The sequence below is a fragment of the Leptonychotes weddellii genome, chromosome 5 (genome assembly GCF_054177405.1).
Source record: "Leptonychotes weddellii isolate Sample4059 chromosome 5, ASM5417740v2, whole genome shotgun sequence".
Lineage (NCBI taxonomy): Eukaryota > Metazoa > Chordata > Mammalia > Carnivora > Phocidae > Leptonychotes > Leptonychotes weddellii.
This window is the reverse complement of record NC_138373.1, coordinates 20,582,436-20,601,928: the sequence shown is the minus strand read 5'-3', so window position 1 is coordinate 20,601,928 and position 19,493 is coordinate 20,582,436. Positions and strand designations below refer to the sequence as shown.

General features: G+C 40.1%; 1 protein-coding gene across 1 annotated transcript in view; it reads left to right on the top strand.

Moving 5' to 3' along the window:
* LOC102748372 (phospholipid-transporting ATPase ABCA3-like) overlaps positions 1-19,493 on the top strand; it is a gene marked incomplete at its 5' end in the record, with an annotated part of 211,336 nt that overhangs the window by 152,345 nt on the left and 39,498 nt on the right. The window contains 3 exons of the mRNA XM_081818872.1: positions 8,293-8,539; positions 8,684-8,888; positions 10,015-10,249. Of these exons, the coding sequence (XP_081674998.1) occupies positions 8,293-8,539; positions 8,684-8,888; positions 10,015-10,249 (687 nt within the window). The remainder of the gene's footprint in view (positions 1-8,292; positions 8,540-8,683; positions 8,889-10,014; positions 10,250-19,493) is intronic.

Here is a 19,493-nt window from a genome sequence, read left to right as displayed (position 1 = left end):
GTCCTCTCTCTCTCTCCAGTCCCTCTGGGATTTCCATTATTTTGACATTGGAACGCTTCATGGTGTCACTTATTTCTCTGATTCTATTTTCATGGATTCTGAGTTTTTTTCCCCTGGCCTCCTCTTTTCCCTTTTTATCTATTATATTGTCTTCCAGGTCGCTTATTCACTCTTCTGCCTCAGTTACCCTAGCTGTTAGATTATCTAGATTGGATTGGATCTCATTGATAGCATTTTTAGGTTCTGCCAATTCACCTTTCATTTCTGCCCTTAGAGACTCTATGTTGCCATTAATTGATTTCTCCATTCTAGCCATTGTCTTCACAAATGTTAGCCTGAATTCCAGGCTGCGCTGTTACTCAGGCAACCCTGTTTGGGCGGAGTTGCCCTGCCCCCCTGTGGTAGGGATGGGCTCAGCAGGAATCAGTTTTGGGGGCTTTTGTTCTCTGGTGGTTTTCCCTGGCGGCTTTCCACGTCTCTTCCTCAAGTCAGAGCAGAAGAGACCATTTCCAACACTCTGCCTCAGAGCAGAGAGACCGCAGTCTTGGCAGTGAGCTCTCCAGGCCACACTATCTCCATTTCTGACCATGCTGCTATAAACTGCAGCAGCCTGGGTTGTGCGCCCCTCCACAGCGCCCCCAGTCCTGCCTCCAGGTCAGGGTATATCTCTGCCCTCTGTGCTTCTAAAATCACCAGCTGCTCCCAGTTCGCCCACGCGACCCTGCCTCTCTGGGTTTCCACCCTGGGGGTTGCCCTAAAGTCCTTTCCCCACCGCTACCGGTCTGCGAGTCTGTGCCCTGTCCCCAGCAGGTGAGGCTGTTGCTCATCGGCGGTGTAGGATCCCCACAGCCAGGCTCCCTCCCACTGCCGTTTATCCTCCAATATCTGCCCGCAGAATCAGGGCTCACGCTTCGTACCTCAAAACCAACCACCTGCGATATTCTCCTTGTAGAGATCCAGATCTTCTTACATCTCAGGCTGGTTTCATGGGTGCACAGAGTGGTCTGGTAGATATCCAGCTCAATTCTTGGGACCAGTTGAAATAGGGTCCCCTACTCCTCTGCCATCTTTCCTCCCTCCTAGACAAAAACTTTAAATCAGCTACTACAAATATTTTCAAAATACCAAAGGAAATATGTTTAAAGAATAAAGGAAAGTATAGTAACTATGTCTCCACAAAGAGAATATTAATAAACAAATAATTTTTTAAAAAAATAAACAGATTTTGTAGTTGAAAAGCATGATTGAGAGGAAAAAAAAAGTGGAAGAAAGATGGTGGAGTAGGAGGATGCCATCCCACATTTTCAGCTAGATATTGTCCACATCCAAGTCAACAAACCAGAGAGTGATCCAAAGACTGGCAGAACAAACTGCACAACTAAATATAGAGAAGCTACAACTGAAGGGTTAGAAAGATCAGAAAGGCAGAGGAAGGCTGCCTGCAACAGGGAGGGAGCTGTAAGGGCAGAGAGGGCACAGAACCCTCACACTGGGGTATTCGCATGGGGAAGACTACTCCCATAACATTTGGCTTTAAAAACCAGAGGGGCTGAATTCCATGAGTTTATGAAAACAGTGGTACTTGGAGTGGTACTTTAAAAGTCTGTTGACTAAACACTGGATGAGCTAGAAGGATGAGTCATACCTTGGTTGTCACCCTTAAAGAGACAGCAACCTACACAGAGGGGCAACATAAAAATGTCAGTTTACACAGAACTGGGGACAAACGGGAGACAGACCTGTTCATACTGATTTTGGAGTGTGTTGGAGAACTTCAAAAATGAGGGAACTGATGGGCGCCTGGGTGGCTCAGTTGGTTGAGCGACTGCCTTCGGCTCGGGTCATGGTCCTGGAGTCCTGGGATCAAGTCCCACATCGGGCTCCGACATGCTTCTCCCTCTGACCCTCCTCCCTCTCATGCTCTCTGTCTCTCATTCTCTCTCTCGCAAATAAATAAAATCTTAAAAAAAAAAAATTTGAGGGAACTGAGAAGCGTTGTTTTCTCCCTTGCCCCCCAGCATGAACAAAGAGCCACCTGAGAGAGTCAGGGGGCTGCACAGACACTTGCTACCTTACCAACTAGCAGTGCACCACACCCTGAGTTCCTCTGAAGACTAGCCCACTCCAAGCTTCCTAACCTAGGCCCTGGGCTCAAGGTAAATTTTATTAAAACCATGTGTGCGCTCCAACCAGCTGCTGGGTACACTGCTGTTGCAGCATGCCACACACATGTGTAACAGTGCCCAGCCATGTGCCTCCAGCCACAGACACATGTCACATACTCACAGCTGCCAGCATGTGCCAGGCCCAGTCTTGCCCAACCTCAGCCCCAGCAGCCCTGGTATGCAGTCCCCAGCTGCCACAGTGCTTCAGGAGATCCAGCGTAGGACTAGTGGCCCAGCACAAATTTTCCAAATACTGTCACTTTGCTCCCAGTTCCCCAGCTGGCACACCCCCTCAGAGCTGGCCTCCTTTGATCCCACTAACACCACAGAGAATAAGCACAGCCCATAGCAGAGTCAGTGCAGATGACTACACTGAAAGGAAAAGTGACTCAAACACAACAATAGAGTGTAAGCAACATACATAGATACTCTTTTAAAGTGCTAGTTTCTGGCGAACAGAGGATACTGCACTGCAAGGCACTCCAGGACCTCTTCTTCATAAAGTGACTATTTTCAAGAGCAGAAGACACAGCTGACTTTCTTAACACAAAGAAAGAGACAGAGGCAGACAAAATGAAGAGATAGAGAAATGTATCCCAAATGAAAGAACAGGACAAGGCCACAGCCAGAGATATAAGCAAAACAGATATAAGTATCATGCCTCATAGAGAATTTAAAGCAATGATCATAAAGATACTCACTGGACTTGAGAAAAGAGTGGAATAAAAAATAATGAAATCTTGACATTTGCAACAACATGGATGAAGCTAGTGTATAATGCTAAGTGAAATAATTCAGAGAAAGACAAATACCATGTGATTTCACTCATATATGGAATTTAAGAAAATGAATGAGCTTAGGGAAAAAAAGAGAGACAAACCAAGAAACGGACTCTTTTTTAAAAATTCAATTTAATTAACATATATTATACTATTAGTTTCAGAGATAGAATTTAGTGATTCATCAGTTGCATATAATACCCAGTGCTCATTCCATCAAGTGCCCTCCTTAATGCCCATCACCCAGTTACCCTATACCTCTACCCTCCTCCCCTCCAGCAACCCTCAGTTTGTTTCCTATAGTTAAGAATCTCCTATGGTTTGTCTCACTCTCTGTTTTTGTCTTATTTTTCCTTCCCTTACCCTGTGTTCATCCGTTTTGTTTCTTAAGTTCCACATATGAGTGCAATCATATGGTATTTGTCTTTCTCTGACTGACTTATTTCATTTAGCATAATACCCTCTAGTTCCATCCACTTTGTTGTAAATGGCAAGATTTCATTCTTTTGATGGCTAAGTAATATTCCACATCTTCTTTATCCATTCATCTGTCGATGGACATCTGGGCTCTCAAGAAGCAGACTCTTTTTTTATTATTATTATTATGTTATGTTAGTCACCATACAATACATCATTAGTTTTTGATGTAGTGATCCACAATTCATTGTTTTCATATAACACCCAGTGCTCCATGCAGTACATGCCCTCCTTAATACCCATCACCAGGCTAACCCATCCCCCCACCCCCCTCCACTCTAAAACCCTCAGTTTGTTTCTCAGAATCCATAGCCTCTCATCGTTCATCTCCCCCTCAGATTTCCCCCCCTTCATTTTTCCCTTCCTTCTCCTAATGTCCTCCATGCTACTTCTTATGTTCCACAAATAAGTGAAACCATATGATAACTGACTTTCTCTAAGAAACAGACTCTTAACTATAGAAAACAAACTGGTGGTTATCAGAGGGGATGTGGGTAGGGGTATGGTCTAAATAGGTGATGGAAATTGAGTGCTCTTGTTGTAATGAGCACCAACTATTGTATCAAGAGTTGAATCACTAAATTATACACCTAAAACTAGTATTACACTGTATGTTAATTAACTGCAACTTAAATAAAACTTTAAAAAATCAAATAAGCCTTGTATGACCTTGAACTTATGAGGCAATCATCTGTTCAGTGCGAGAAATCTTCAGGTGTAAACTTCTCAAATCTAGTCAACAATTGACAGCTGTCACTGGATACCTGGATTGTTGGCAAAATACTACTCATTAAGCTTGCTAAACATAGAAAATTAAAAGATTTCTGGTCACCTAAATCACTAAACCCCAAATGTACCCAAGAATTGTCAAGAGTCAGATAAACTCTGCAAGGAGCAAATCAGTTGGCCTATCACCTCCTTTTGGAAAAGAAGAACAAAGACAATGAATGTTTTCAGAAAAGGAACTATGTCCAAACCATGCAAGGCTTATTACAAAAGTAACCAGTTGGCATCCACAGAATGCCAAATTCAAACTCTACAACAACCACATAGAAAGTGTACAGCTGGGAGTTCAAGGTCTAGGAGAAATATATCCAGCTAGAACAAACCTCACCAAGGAGTATACTTTGAAAGCAACTGACCTAAAAGTTTTCATGAGGCATAACACAAAAACCAACGATGTCTAACAGAAGGCTCCAGATCTGTTAAAGTAGCAGGTGGTTATCAATGCCATATGATGATCTGATTTAATTGACATGACAGTCTTGAGGCTGTGAAGTGAAAGAACATAGTTGACCTGAAGTGTAATGAATAACCCAGTCATATGGTACATCTTAAAACAAATGCAGAATTCTCCTAGGCACTCAGTGAACACTTAAAAGGATCCTTTATTAGCTCAGAAAATTGAAAACCTGATAAATGTGAGTCTGGTTACAATTTGGTGATGGTTTGTTTAGCTCCCCTTTCTTTCCCCTCCTATGGAAAGAGGAACTGGGACTATGGTGAGCAGAATGGAGGAAAAAAGGAGAGAAGATGAAAAAGAGAAACAATTTAAATGTATATATGTATATACATTCATCCATGGACAATTCAGAGATGTGTGCTCACATTCTTTGTGCAACCACTGTTTTCGAGGCCCTCTCAGTGCAGGCTTAGTCTATTCACTGACACATGTTCTGTGTTTCCTCCCTATAATGTTCAATCACTATCTCAACTCTTCTCTCCATAGGTCATTATTTTAATTTTTGGACAGCAAACATGTTTGGGAAGGAGGGATGTTTGGCCCAATTGTTTGGCACACCTTACTAAGTACTTTTATCTCTCCCCCTAAAAGTCCCACAGCAATTCACACACATACACACACACATACACACAAAGAGTTAATAAGTAGAAAAAGAAGGAAAACTTCCAGTTCGTTATATGACTCCAGCATTACCCTGATACCAAAACCACTAAAGGCACCACTAAAAAAGAGTACAGGCCAACATCGCTGATTAACACAGATGCAAAAATCCTCAACAAAGTACTAGCAAACTGAATCCAACAGTACAGTAAAAAACAAAACAAAACAAAAAACATTCACCACAATAAAGTGGGATCTGTTCCTGGGTTGCAAGGGTTGTTTAATATTCACAAATCAATTAATGTGATACATCACATCAATAGGAGAAAAGATAAGAACCATATGATCATTTCAATACATGCAGGAAAAGCATTTGACAAAGTACAGCATCCATTCATGATAAAAACCTCAAGAAAATAAGTTTAGAGGGAAATTACCTCAACATAATAAAGGCCATATATGAAAAATGCACAGCTAACATCATGCTCAGTGAGGCAAAACTGAGAGCTTTTCTCCTAAGATCAGGAAGAAAGATGTCCACTCTCACCACTTTTATGCAACATAGTACTAGAAGTCCTAGCCTCAGCAGTTAGACAATGAAAAGAAATAAAAGACAAATACCATATGATTTCACTCATATGTGGAATTTAAGAAACAAAACAAACAAGCAAAGGGAAAAAAATAAGAGAAATCAAGAAACAGACTCTTAATTACAGAGAACAAATCGATGGTTCACCCAAGAGGGATGGGGTATGGGGGATAGGTTAAATAGGTGATGGTGATTAAGGAATGCACTTAACATGAGGAGCACTGGGTGGGGTATGGAAGTGTTGAATTACTATTTGTACATTTGAAACTAATATTACACTGTATGCTAACTAACTGGAGTTAAAAATAAAAAGTCTTAAAAAGAAAAACAATTAGAAAAACAAAAAGAAAAGCATGACTGAAATTAAAAGTTAAACACAAGCAGGGGAGTGGGGAGGAAAGCAGGCTTTCAACAACAGACTTGAATTGTGAGAAAAATGAATCAGCTATATTGAAGGTAGGTCAGTAAAGGTCAGTAAAGATTATCTTTCTGTGGAACAGAAAGAAGAAAAAAGTGGGGGAGGGGAGCTTCTGATAAATATGGAGCAATAGCAAGCATGCCAATATATACATAATGGGAGTACCAGAAGGTGAGGAGAATGCTAAAGGGGCAAAAAGTAATAATAATAATTTAACGAAAAAATGGCTGAAAACTTCTCAAATTTGAGAAAAAACATTAATCTTTACATACAAGAAGCTCAATAAGTTCTAAGTATGATTAACTCAAAGATATCTACACTTAGACACATTATAATCAAAGTAGTGAAAATCAAAGAAAGAGAAAATCTTAAAAGCAGAAGAGAGATGATTTATTAGGGGATTATCAATAATATTAACAGCTGACATTTTGTCAGAAATCAGTGGGATGGCCAGAAGGCCAGAAGACAGTGGGATGACAAAAAAGTGCTGAAAGAAAGAATTGTCAGCCAAGAATATTATATCCAGCACATTTCTCCCTCAAAATGAAGAAATATGGACATTCCCAGATAAACAAAGACCAAGAGAATTCATCACCACTAGACCCTCCCTCTAAGAAATACTAAAGGGATTTCTTAAGACTGAAATAAAACAACACTAGACAGTAACTTCAACCCATACAAAGAAATAAGAGCACTGGCAAAGATAATTACATAGATAAATATGAAAGTATAGACATATATATTAACTACTTTTTTCTAACTTATTTAAAAGACAACCACTGAGAAAATAAACTTTAAAAAAAAAACAGTAAAACTGGCGCCTGGGTGGCTCAGATGGTTAAGCGTCTGCCTTCGGCTCAGGTCATGATCCCAGGGTCCTGGGATCGAGTCCCGCATCGGGCTCTCTGCTCCTTGGGAGCCTGCTTCTCCCTCTGCCTCTCTCTCTCTGTCTCTCATGAATAAATAAATGGAATCTTTAAAAAAAAAAAAACACAGTAAAACAACAAAGGAACTTAACTGGTACAGTACAAAATGTGTTTAACATAAAATTGCAGTAGTAGGAAAATAGGAACAAAAAGGAGATAAGACATAGAAGATAAATAGCAATATATTGGCTAATTACACATAATAAAAATAAAAATAAAAATAAATAAAGTGCAAAAACAATAAATAGCAAAATGGCAGATATAAATCTTAGCATATCAGTAATTACATTAAATGTAAATGGAGTAAACACTCAAATAAAAAGGCAGAACTTTTCCAACTGGAATTTTTTAAATCCAACTTAGGTGAAATGGACACAATCCTATGGGGGAAAACACAAATTACCACAAATCATAATAGCATCAAAAAGAATAAGACTGGGAGTTCCTGGGTGGCTCCGTTGGTTAAGCATCTGCCTTTGGCTCAGGTCATGATCCCGGGGTTCTGGGATTGGGCCCCTTGTCGGGCTCCCTGTTCAGCAGGGAGCCTGCTTCTCCCTGCAGGCTCCTCCTTCTCCCTCTGCCCCTCCCCCCCCTCATTCTCTCTTTCTCTCTCTCTTTCAAATAATATTTATTTTCAAATAAATAAATAAAATCTTAAAAAATAATAATAATAAGACTGAATATTGTTAGGATAGCAGTTCTCTCCAAAGTGATCCTATAGAGTCAATGCAATTCTTATCAAAATACCAGAAGACTTTTTGCAGAAATGGCAAGCCAATTTTAAAATGCAAATGACCTGGAATAACCAAAATAACTTTGAGAAAAGAATAAGCCATGTTTGTTTTAGACAAGAATAGAGCAAGGCATTCTTAATAATTTATTGTTTTTTCAAAGTTAAAGACTATGTGGTGAGATTATTGTAGGGATTAGTGATGGAGTGGAATTCTTGAGGAGAAACAAAGATATGAAATAGCCATTGTGGGAAGCTGGAAAGGGAAGAGACAAAAGGAAAAGTATTTTTCTTTCCTCTCCAACTTAAGTAGTAGGTGATTTATTACATGTTGACTCACTGATCAATTTCTTTCTTTATCCTAGGTAAGGTAACAAAACATATAATGGAAAACAAAGAGTTTCGTGACTTCTCCATTACTGCACTTTCCATTGAGGTTGAGAATAACAAAACAGTATTTACTGTTTTGTTCAATAATGAGGCATACCATTCAGCGGCAACATCACTGGCAGTGTTAGACAACGTTCTTTTTATGTCACTTTCTGGCCCCAATGCTTCCATCAAAGTCTCCAACAAGCCTCAACCTCTCCCTCTTTATGATCATAACGTAATGTATGTATGATTTTCCATTTTACTGGAATTGATCCTAAATATATCCCTTGCTATCTGGCCATATGCATTTAAAAATAGCTATTAAATCATCATTTTCTACTTATATTTCATAATTTCTTTCATCATTTATTTCATCCTCTGTAGGCCTACAAATGGATTACAAATAGTAATAAGTTTGGCTTTTGGCATGGCTGTTGTGGTCGGTAGCTTTTGCCTTCAGACAGTGACTGAGAGAACCACTAGGGCAAAGCACATCCAGTTTGTGAGTGGGGTCTCTGTACTTACTTACTGGCTCTCTGCTTTTCTGTGGGATCTCATCTACTTCTCCATTCTCTGCTGCTTACTACTGGTGAGTGTTACTGATGGTGCATGAAGGCTTATTGTTCTATGTCAACCACAGGAAATTCCTATTCAGTAATTTGTATCCTAAAATAAAACTCGTAAAGAAATTTGAAATTACTTTGGCTTATTATGCCAGAGAATATATTGTGGAAACCTCATTATGGAAATGTTCTTCCTCATATTTTTTCAATTGGAGAAAACATATTTCTTTGAAAAGTCTCTTTTTAATTGTCTTCCCATGTAATTGCTCAGCATTATGCCTTGTCCCAAAAACTAAAGAAATAAGGGCTATCATTTGTCACTTGTCCCTCACTACTCATATAGATAAGCCACTGCTCACTAATTCCCAATGCTGAGCCCTCTGGTAAAATTGGACAGAAGCACACAGTTTAGAATTATGTCTTAAGTCAGATTTCCTGTTACTATTCACCACCAGCACACACAAACCCCACTCCCATTCCACCACTTTCATACCCCAAATCCAAGTTGGCTGGGTCTGCAAAACAGAACTAGTTTTTACTTGGACACCCAACTCTAGATACTAAGGATGTGCGATAAAGAGCAAGCAAGGATGGTATAACATCTTTTAATGTAATGATTTTGCTCATTGGTGAACTTTGCAACTTCTTTTGTTTTAGATGCATATTTGAGGGTGAGGGAGAGGTAAAGCTATATAGTTTCAAGGGGTGAGCACATGGATAAAAGAGGTAAAGTTCTGGGGCGCCTGGGTAGCTCAGTCAGTTAAGCATCTGCCTTCAGCTCAGGTCATGATCCCAGGTCCTGGGATGGAGCCCCACATCGGGCTCCCTGCTCAGCGGGGAGCCTGCTTCTCCCTCTCCCACTGCCCCTCCACACCCCCACCCCCACTTGTGTGTGCACTCTCTCTCTCTCTCAAATAAATAATGCTTTAAAAAAACAGGTAAAATTTCTTTCTGTACAAGAGGTACTGGGGAAGAAGTAGTTTAGGCTCATAAGCTAAGGCTTTTCTTTTTTTAATGGGTAAAGTGATTGAAGTAATGAATAGTTCTATCTTCTAATGAAGGCAGGGCTTGCTGTTTTCTAAGTATTCTGGCTTGACTTCTTATTGCACAGTGTCCTTCACCTTGCACTTACCTCTGCACTCTGTGTCTCAGGGAGTGTTCCAATACTGCAGATTGGATGCATTTGTTGCAGATTACAACTTTCTGGACACAATGATGATCTTTATGCTGTATGGTTGGTCTGCTGTACCTCTCATGTATCTTGGAAGCTTCCTGTTTTCTAGTATTACTGCTGCCTACATCAAGCTCACCCTCTTTAACTACTTTTCAACTATTTTCAGTATCAGCATTTACGTCATAAGACAACACTATGGTAAGGACTTCACACAATTTTCCCTTTCTCAAGGAAATACATTAAATAAATGAGGATGAAAGAGCTTGAGGATAAAAATATTAATTGCTAAGCACTTACTTTACTGTGCTTTTTGGAAATCAAATATTTATCAAGTGGGTATATGAGAGATAGAGTTTGAATGAGAGAAGGGTGGGAGGAAATAGAGAAGAGAAAGGAAGAAAGAAAAAGAGAGAATTTAAGTCCTTTAAAGGATCTGGACTCAGTATCACTCTAGCCTCATGAAAGAGAGTTAGAAGAGTAAGAGATTATGAGTATGCAGATCCCCCCCACCTCCACCTTGAGACATGGTTCTTCAGTTTTTACCATCTTTAGCACTTTGGAGCAAGGTGGGGAGACTGGAGAGTGGAAGGGTCTTCTGGTATGACTCTTCCTTAATTTAATGAAGCACATAATCTTGAACCTCCTAAGGAGAATTTTCTTCAGAAGAAAATAATAAAATATGCAACAAATGTAGTCATCATTAAACCAGTTTATTCCTTTCGGGCCTGGTTTCAGCAGGATTCCAGGAGTAGGTTTTCCCTATCTTCCTTCTCTGATTATGAAATTTAAAGAAAGGCAGACTCTGCTGGTGATTAACATAAATAGAATTTGTTTGTTTTTAGAACATTCCATTTTTCATTTCTTATAAACATGAATTTTGAACTGTATTCATCTAGTCAACTCTGCCTTAAGTGGCAGAACCCCACCAAAAGAGGCTTCCAGACTCATTCCCTACCTTTATGCCTTGGCCTTCCACAAAATGAAATTTAGTGTGTGAACCAGAAATAGCTTTTTTATTCTTTTGCACACCTCTCCAAAGAGTAGTATTATGCCACGTAGGGAAGGCTTGAGCCCCTGAATAGTAGGCTAAAACTCAAGTAGGAGTTACACATTCATCTCATTCTCTGAAATAATGATACTATTGTCAATCACTTTTATTCTACCTATAGGTTCTTCCAGTGGTCTGCCCTATTAATCGACCTGTTACCTATTCTGTCTTGCATGTATTTCTTTTCTAATTTTTTCCTCTACTAGTAACTTAAACCTTTGGACTCTTGCACAACATTTACTTATTTTCCCTGACACCAGGTGGAACTGAAGGTCATTTCTCATAGCAGGTTGTCCATCCCTTCTCCCTCAGTGAATCCTCTTCCCTATAGACCGCCAAACTATAAATCCTCAGATTTTCCTAACAGAAGGTAAGAGTGGAGTAATAATGTTAATCTTCATCATTATATTCATTTCTGAGACTTTATTGTCTGGCCATAGTGTAGTATCTTAATTCAGAAGAATCAGTATTTCCTACCACCTGGAGCACAAGAGGTACTGATTTTGCTTTATCTAAAACCCAGATACTATGGGTTTTCTGAATTCCAGTATCTAATTAAGAAGACTCTTCTCTTCGAGTGTGCTTTCATGGACCTGTTGATTTACTTCTTGGAGTAAAATAAAATTTGTCAGGGTGTCTGGGTGGCTGAGTTGGTTAAGCATATGCCTTCGGTTCAGGTCATGATCCCAGAGTCCTGGGATTAAGCCCTGCGTCAGGCTCCCAACTCAGCCTAGAATCTGCTTGTCCCTCTGTCCCTCCCCCAGCTCGTGTTCACACTCGCGTGCTCTCTCTCTCTCTCTCTCCCCCTCAAATAATAAAATTAAAATAATTTTTTTTACTTTTTAAATTTTTTTTAATTTAAATTCAATTAGCCAAAAAATAGTACATCATTAGTTTCAGATGTAGTATGTATAACACCCATGCTCATCACATCTTTTGCTCTCCTAATACCCATCACCCAAATAACCCCATCCCCCCATCCACCTCCCCTTCCACAAACCCGCAGTTTGTTGCCCAGAGTTGAGAGCCTCTCATGGTTTGTCTCCCTCTCTGATTTCTTCCCATTCACTTTTCCCTCCCTTCTCCTATGATCCTCTGCCCTATTTCTTATATTCCACAGATGAGTGAAACCATATAATTGTCGTTCTCTGACTGACTTCTTTCACTTAGCATAACACCCTCCAGTTCCATCCATGTCAAAGTAAATGTTAGGTATTCATCCTCTCTGATGGCTGAGTAATATTCCATTGTATATATAAGCCACATCTTCTTTATCCATTCATCTCTTGAAGGACATCTTGACTCCTTCCACAGTTTGGCTATTGTGGACATTGCTGCTATGAACATTGGGGTGCATGTGCCCCTTCTTTTCACTTCATCTGTATCTTTGGGGTAAATACCCAGGAATACAATTGCTGGGTCATAGGGTAGCTCTATTTTTAACTTCTTAAGGAACCTCCATATTGTTTTCCAGAGTGGCTGTACCAGCTTGCATTCCCACCAACAGTGTAAGAGCATTCCCCTTTCTCCACATCCTCACCAATATTTGTTGTTCTGTTATTAATTTTAGCCATTCTAACTGGTGAAATGTGGTATCTCGTTGTGGTTTTGATTTGTATTTGCCTGATGACTAGTGATGTGGAGCATTTTTTCATGTGTCTGTTAGCCATTTGTATGTCTTCTTTCGAGAAGTGTCTGTTCATGTCTTCTGCCCATTTTTTGACTGGATTATTGGTTTTTTGGGTGTTGAGTTTGAGAAGGTCTTTGTAGGTCTTGGATACCAGCCCTTTATCTGTTATGTCATTTGCAAATATCTTCTCCCATTCCATAGGTTGCCTTTTAGCTTTGTTGACTGTTTCCTTTTTTGTGCAGAAGCTTTTTATCTTGATGAAGTCCATATAGTTCATTTTTGCTTTGTTTCCCTTGCCTTTGGAGACGTGTCTTGAAAGAAGTTGTTGTGGCCAATGTCAAAGAGGTTACTGCCTATGTTCTCCTCTAGGATTTTGATGGATTCCTGTCTCACATTGAGGTCTTTCATCCATTTTGAATTTATCTTTGTATATGGTGTAAGAGAATGGTCCAGTTTCATTCTTCTGTATGTTGCTGTCCAATTTTCCCAGCACCATTTATTGAAGAGATGGTCTTTTTTCCATTGGATATTTCTTTCTGATTTGTCGAAGATTAGTTGACCATTGAGTTGACCATATCTTGGCTCTCTATTCTGTTCCATTGGTCTGTATGTCTGTTTTTGTGTCAATACCATGCTGTCTTGGTGATCACAACTTTGTAATATAGCATGAAATCAGGCATTGTGATGGCCCCAGCTTTGTTTTTTTTTGTTGGTTTATTTTTTTAAGATTTTATTTATTTATTTGACAGAGAGAGAGACAGCAAGAGAGGGAACACAAGCAGGGGGAGGGGGAGAGGGAGAAGCAGGCTTCCCACTGAGCAGGGAGCCTGATGCAGTACTTGATCCCAGGACCCTGGGATCATTACCTGAGCCGAAGGCAGATACTTAACCACTGAGCCACCCAGGTGCCCCATAATGCCCCCAGCTTTGTTTGTCTTTTTCAACATTCCCCTGACTATTTGGCATCTTTTCTGTTTCCCTACAAATTTTAGGATTGTTTGTTCCAGCTCTGTGAAAAATGCCAATGGTATTTTGATAAGGATGGCATTGAAAGTGTAGATTGCTCTGGGCAGCATAGACATTTTTACAATGTTTATTCTTCCAATCCATGAGCATGGAATGTTTTTCCATCTCTAATATTCCATCTCCTTGTGTCTTCCTCCATTTCTTTTGTAAGGGTTCTGTAGTTTCTAGAATATAGATCCTTTACCTCTTTGATTAGATTTATTCCTAGGTATCTTATGGATTTTGATGCTATTGTAAATGGAATTGATTCCTTCATTTCCCTTTCTACAGTCACATTGTTAGTGTATAGAAAACCAACTGATTTCTGTGATTTTGTATCCTGCCACCTTGCTGAATTGCTATATGAGTTCTAGTAATTTGGGGGTGGAGCCTTTTGGGTTTTCCACATGGAGTATCATGTCTTCTGCAAAGAGTGAGAGTTTGCCTTCTTCTTTACCAATTTGAATGCCTTTTCTTTCTTTTTGTTGTCTGATTACTGATGCTAGGACTTCTGGTATTATGTTGAACAGCAGTGGTAAGAGTGGGCATCCCTATCATGTTCCTGACCTTAAGGGAAAAGCTCTCAGTTTTTCCCCAGTGAGAATGATATTCACTGTGGGCTTTTCATAGATGGTTTTTATGATATTGAGGAATGTTCCCTCTATCCCTACACTCTGAAGAGTTTTAATCAAGAAAGGGTGCTGTATTTTGTCAAATGCTTTTTCTGCATCTGTTGAAAGGATCATATGGTTCTTGTCTTTTCTTTTATTAATGTGATCTATCAGGTTCATTGATTTGCGAATGTTGAACCACACTTGCATCCCAGGAATAAATGCCACTTGGTCATGGTGAATAATCCTTTTATTATTTTTTAACTATCTTTTAAAAATAATCCTTTTAATGTAGCATTGGATTCTATTGTCTAGTATCTTGGTGCGAATTTTGGCATCCATGTTCATCAGGGATATAAGTCTGTAGTTCTTTTTTTTTTTTTAAGATTATTTATTTATTTATTTATTTGACAGAGAGATCACAAGCAGGCAGACAGGCAGGCAGAGGGAGAGGGAGAAGCAAGCCCCCTGCTGAGCAGGGAGCCTGATGCAGGGCTTGATTCCAGGACCCTGGGATCATGGCCTGAGCCAAAGGCAGATGCTTGACTGACTGAGCCACCCAGGCGCCCCTGCAGTTCTCCTTTTTTGATGGGGTCTTTGTCTGGTTTTGAGATCAAGATAATGCTGGCCTCATAGAAAGAGTTTGGAAGTTTTCCTTCCATTTCTATTTTTTGAAATAGCTTCAGTAGAATAGGTATTATTTCTTCTTCAAATGTTTGGTAGAAATCCCCTGGAAAGCAATCTGGCCCTGGACTCTTGTTTTTGGGGAGGTTTTTGATTACTGATTCAATTTCCTTGCTGGTTATTGGTCTGTTCCGATTTTCTATTTCTTCCTGTTTCAGTTTTGGTAGTTTATAAGTTTCCAGAAATGCATCCATTTCTTCCAGATTGCCTAATTTGTTGGCATAACTTGCTCATAATATGTAATTAAAATTGTCTGCATTTCCTTGGTGTTAGTCATGATCTCTCCCCTTTCATTCATGATTTTATTAATTTGAGCCCTTTCTCTTTTCTTTTGGATAAATTTGGCTAGAGGTTTATCAATCTTATTAATTCTTTCAAAGGACCAGCTTCTAGTTTCATTTATCTGTTCTGTTCTTCTGGTTTCTAGTTCATTGATTTCTGCTCCAATCTTTATTTCTTCTCCTGCTTGGTTTAGGTCTTATTTGTTGTTCTTTCTCCAGCTCCCTTAGGTGTAAGGTTAGCTTGTGTATTTGGGATTTTTCTAATTTTTGAGGGGCTTGTATTGCAATGTACTTCCCTCTTAGGACTGCCTTTGCTGTATCCAAAGGGTTTTGAACAGATGTGTTTTCATTCTCATTAGTTTCCATGAATTTTTTAAATTCTTCTTTAATTTCTGGGTTGACCCATTCATTCTTTAGTAGGATGCTCTTTAGCCTCCATGTATTTGAGTTCTTTCCAAATTTCCTCTTGTGATTGAGTTCCAGTTTCAAAGCATTGTGGTCTGAAAATATTCAGGTAATAATCCCATTCTTTTGGTATCAGTTAAAACCCGATTTGTAGGGGCACCTGGGTGGTTCAGTCATTAAGCGTCTGCCTTCGGCTCAGGTCAGGATCCCAGGGTCCTGGCATCAAGCCCCGCATCTGGCCTCCCTGCTCAGCGGGAAGCCTGCTTCTCCCTCTCCCACTCCTCCTGCTTGTATTCCTTCTCTCGTTGTGTGTCTCTCTCTGTGTCAATTAAATAAAATAAAATCTTTAAAAAAAAAACTGATTCGTGACCCAGTATGTGATGTATTCTGGAGAAAGTTCCATGTGCACATGAAAAGAATGAGTATTCTGATTTTTTAAGATGGAATGTTCTATATATATCTGTGAAGTCCATCTGGTCCAGAGTGTCATTCAAAGTCCTTGTTTGCTTGTTGATCTTCTGCTTAGATGATCTGTCCATTGCTGTGAGTGGGGTGTTGAAGTCCCCTATTATTAATGTATTATTATCAATGTGTTTCTTTACTTTGGTTATTAAGTGGTTTATATAATTGGCTGCTCCCATGTTGGGAGCAAAAATATTTACAATTGTTAGGTCTTCTTGTTGATAGACCCTTTAAGTGTGACATATTGTCCCTCTTCATCTCTTATTACAGTCTTTGGTTTAAAATCTAATTTGTCTGATATGAGGATTGCTACCCCAGCTTTCTTTTGAGGTCCATTAGTGTGGTACATTGTTCTCCACCCCCTCAGTTTCAGTCTGGAGTTGTCTTTAGGTCTAAAATAAGTCTCTTGCAGAGAGTATATTGATGGGTCTTGCTTTTTTATCCAATCTGATACCATGAGTCTTTTGATTGGAGCATTTAGTCCATTCACATTCAGAGTAACTATTGAAAGATATGAATTTAGTGCCATTGTATTGCCTGTAAAGTCCTTGTTTCTGTAGATTGTCTCTGTTTCTTTCTGGTCTATGTTACTCTTGGGCTCTCTCTTCACTTACAGGATCCCCCTTAATATTTCTTGCAGGGCTGGCTTGGTGGTCACATATTCTTTCAGTTTCTGTCTATCTTGGAAGCTCTTTATCTCTTCTTCCATTCTGAATGACAGCCTTGCTGGATAAAGTATTCTTGGCTGCATTTTCTTCTCTTTTAATACCTTGAATATATATCATGCCAGCCCTTTCTGGCCTGCCAGGTTTCTGTGGATAGGTCTGATGTTAGTATGATGTTCCTTCCTCTGTAGGTAAGGAGACTCGTGTCTTGAGCTGCTCTCAGGATTCTCTCTTTTCCTTTAAAATTTGCAAGCTTTACTATTATATGTCAGGGTGTTGATCTATTTTTATTGATTTGGGGAGGGGTCCTCTCTACTTCTTGGTTATGAATGCCTGTTTCCTTCCCCAGATTAGGGAAGTTCTCAGCTATGATTTGCTCAAATATACCTTTTGGTCCCCTCTCTTTCTCTCTCCCCCCTCAGGCACCCCAATAATTCTGACATTGATACATTTCATTAATTTCTCAAAGCCTTTGTTCATGGGCTATTAGTTGTTTTTCTCTCCTTCCCCCAACTTCCTTCCTTTCGATCAGTCTGTCTTCTAGATCACTTACTCTCTCCTCTGCCTCATTCACCCTAGCTGTTGGAGCATCCAATTTAGACTGCATCTCAGTTATAGCATTTTTAAGTTTGGCCTGATTAGATCTCATTTCTGCACTAAGAGATTCTCTACTGTCTTTTATGCTTTTTTTCAAGCCCAGCTATTAACTTCATAATTGTTATCCTGAATTCCATCTCTGACATTTTACTTATATCCATATCAATTAGATCTGTAGCAGAGAACATTACCTCTGGTTCTTTCTTTTGTTGTAAATTCCTCCTTCTAGTCATTTTGCCCGGAGAACAATGGGTTAGCAAATGAGCAGAATCAAAAATATCAACCACGACCAAAGCAAAATACACACTAGACAAATCCGAAGTGGTCAGAAACCAAAACAGAAAAGCAAACAAAACAAAACAAAAAAGAGAAAAAAGGGAGGGAGGAAAGAGAATATAATCTCATAGGGTGGACAAAGCAGGGTGATCCACTTGTTCCTGAGTGAATTTTGGTCTGTGTGTTAGAAGACACTAAATCCCAAAATTGCAAAGAAAGCAAAACTTATATATATACAAAAATAAAATTGAATAGAGTAGAAAAGGGCCAAAAATGAAGCATAATCTATAAAATGTAGATGTAAAAAATGAAAGTTGAAAAGCGACTTAAAAACAAAGAGTTGATAAAATAAGAAACTAGTTGAAATGGGAAAAAAGAAAAAAAAATGGAAAATTTTAGACTGAAAGATAAATGAGTCATGAGAAAAAAACCTCGAGTTCTATATATTTTTTCCCCTAGCGCTGGAGTTTTACAGTCTTGTGGGATCCATAAACTAGTTGTGCACCTGTTCTTCCAGCTCATCTTCTTGGGGAGGGGCTTGCTGTTCTCCTTCTCAGGGGTCTTTGCCTGGGCGGAGTTGCACCACCCCTTGCCAGGGGCCTGGGCTCAGTGTAAGCTGATCCTCTGTGTGGCTTTTGTTCCATGAAAGCTTTCTGTGCCTCTTTAGAGGATCAGAATAAAAATGGCCATGCCCCAATCTCCAGCCCCAGAGCTGAAAGATCATGGTCCCCACTCTTCAGTAAACCCTCTGGGACAAATAGTCTTCACTTTTGTGTGTGCCGAACTCCACAGACTCCTGCAGTGCATGTCCACAGCAGTCCTCCTGGGGGGGAGTCCGAGGGACCCATGTTGCTGCCCTTTGTGTGCCCTGGGGCTGAGAGCGGTTGTGGGCTCCTGCACATACCTGCTTCACCACTCCCAGGGAATGGCTGAGTGTCGCCCTACTGTCCTTTACAGGGCCACCGCCCTGAGAGCTGTTGCCCAGTTGTGAGTGTAACTGTTTGCCCCTCCCGGGGGATGGCAGAAGGTCTGCGCATACCAGTCCTTTTCACGGTGCTCAGGCGGAGAGCGGTCACCCAATCGCCTGGCTCATGATTTATGGTGACTCAAGCTGAGAGTCCCCTCCTTGGCTCACTGACCATAATCAGTTTCCCCACTCCACTGCTTGGGTACTCTATCAGCTCAGGCTCCCCCGTTAGTTCTGTGACTCCTGGAATCCTGAGACCACACGGACCCACCTAGAATTCTGCCGTTTTCATCTCCTGAGCCCCTTTCAGGCAGGGATGTCTCTCACTGGAGCAGATTTCTAAGGGTTCCAGTTTTGCCTTCTGGGGCTGTATCACTTTCTGGTAGCCAGCTTACAGAGGCTCCTTCTCCCCTCCGTTTATCTTCCAATATCTCCCCTCAGATTCATGTATCTGCACCTCCTACATTGCAAAAGCAGTCACTTTTCTACTTGTAGAGTTACAGATATATTTTCTTACATCTCAGGCTGGATTCATGGGTGTTCAGAATTGTTTAGTAGTTATGCTGCTCAATTCAAGGGACCAGATGAAATGAGGTCCCCTACACTTCTGCCATTTTGCCTCCCCCTAAAAATAAAATCTTTAAAAAAAAATAAAATAAAATCTGTCTGCAAGAGATAATGAGCTTATTCTCTAGTGCCCATGGAACATTCTCCAGAATCGATCACATCCTAGGTCATAAATCAGGTCTCAACCAGTACCAAAAGATTGGGATCATTCCCTGCCTATTTTCAGACCACAATGCTTTGAAACTAGAACTCAATCACA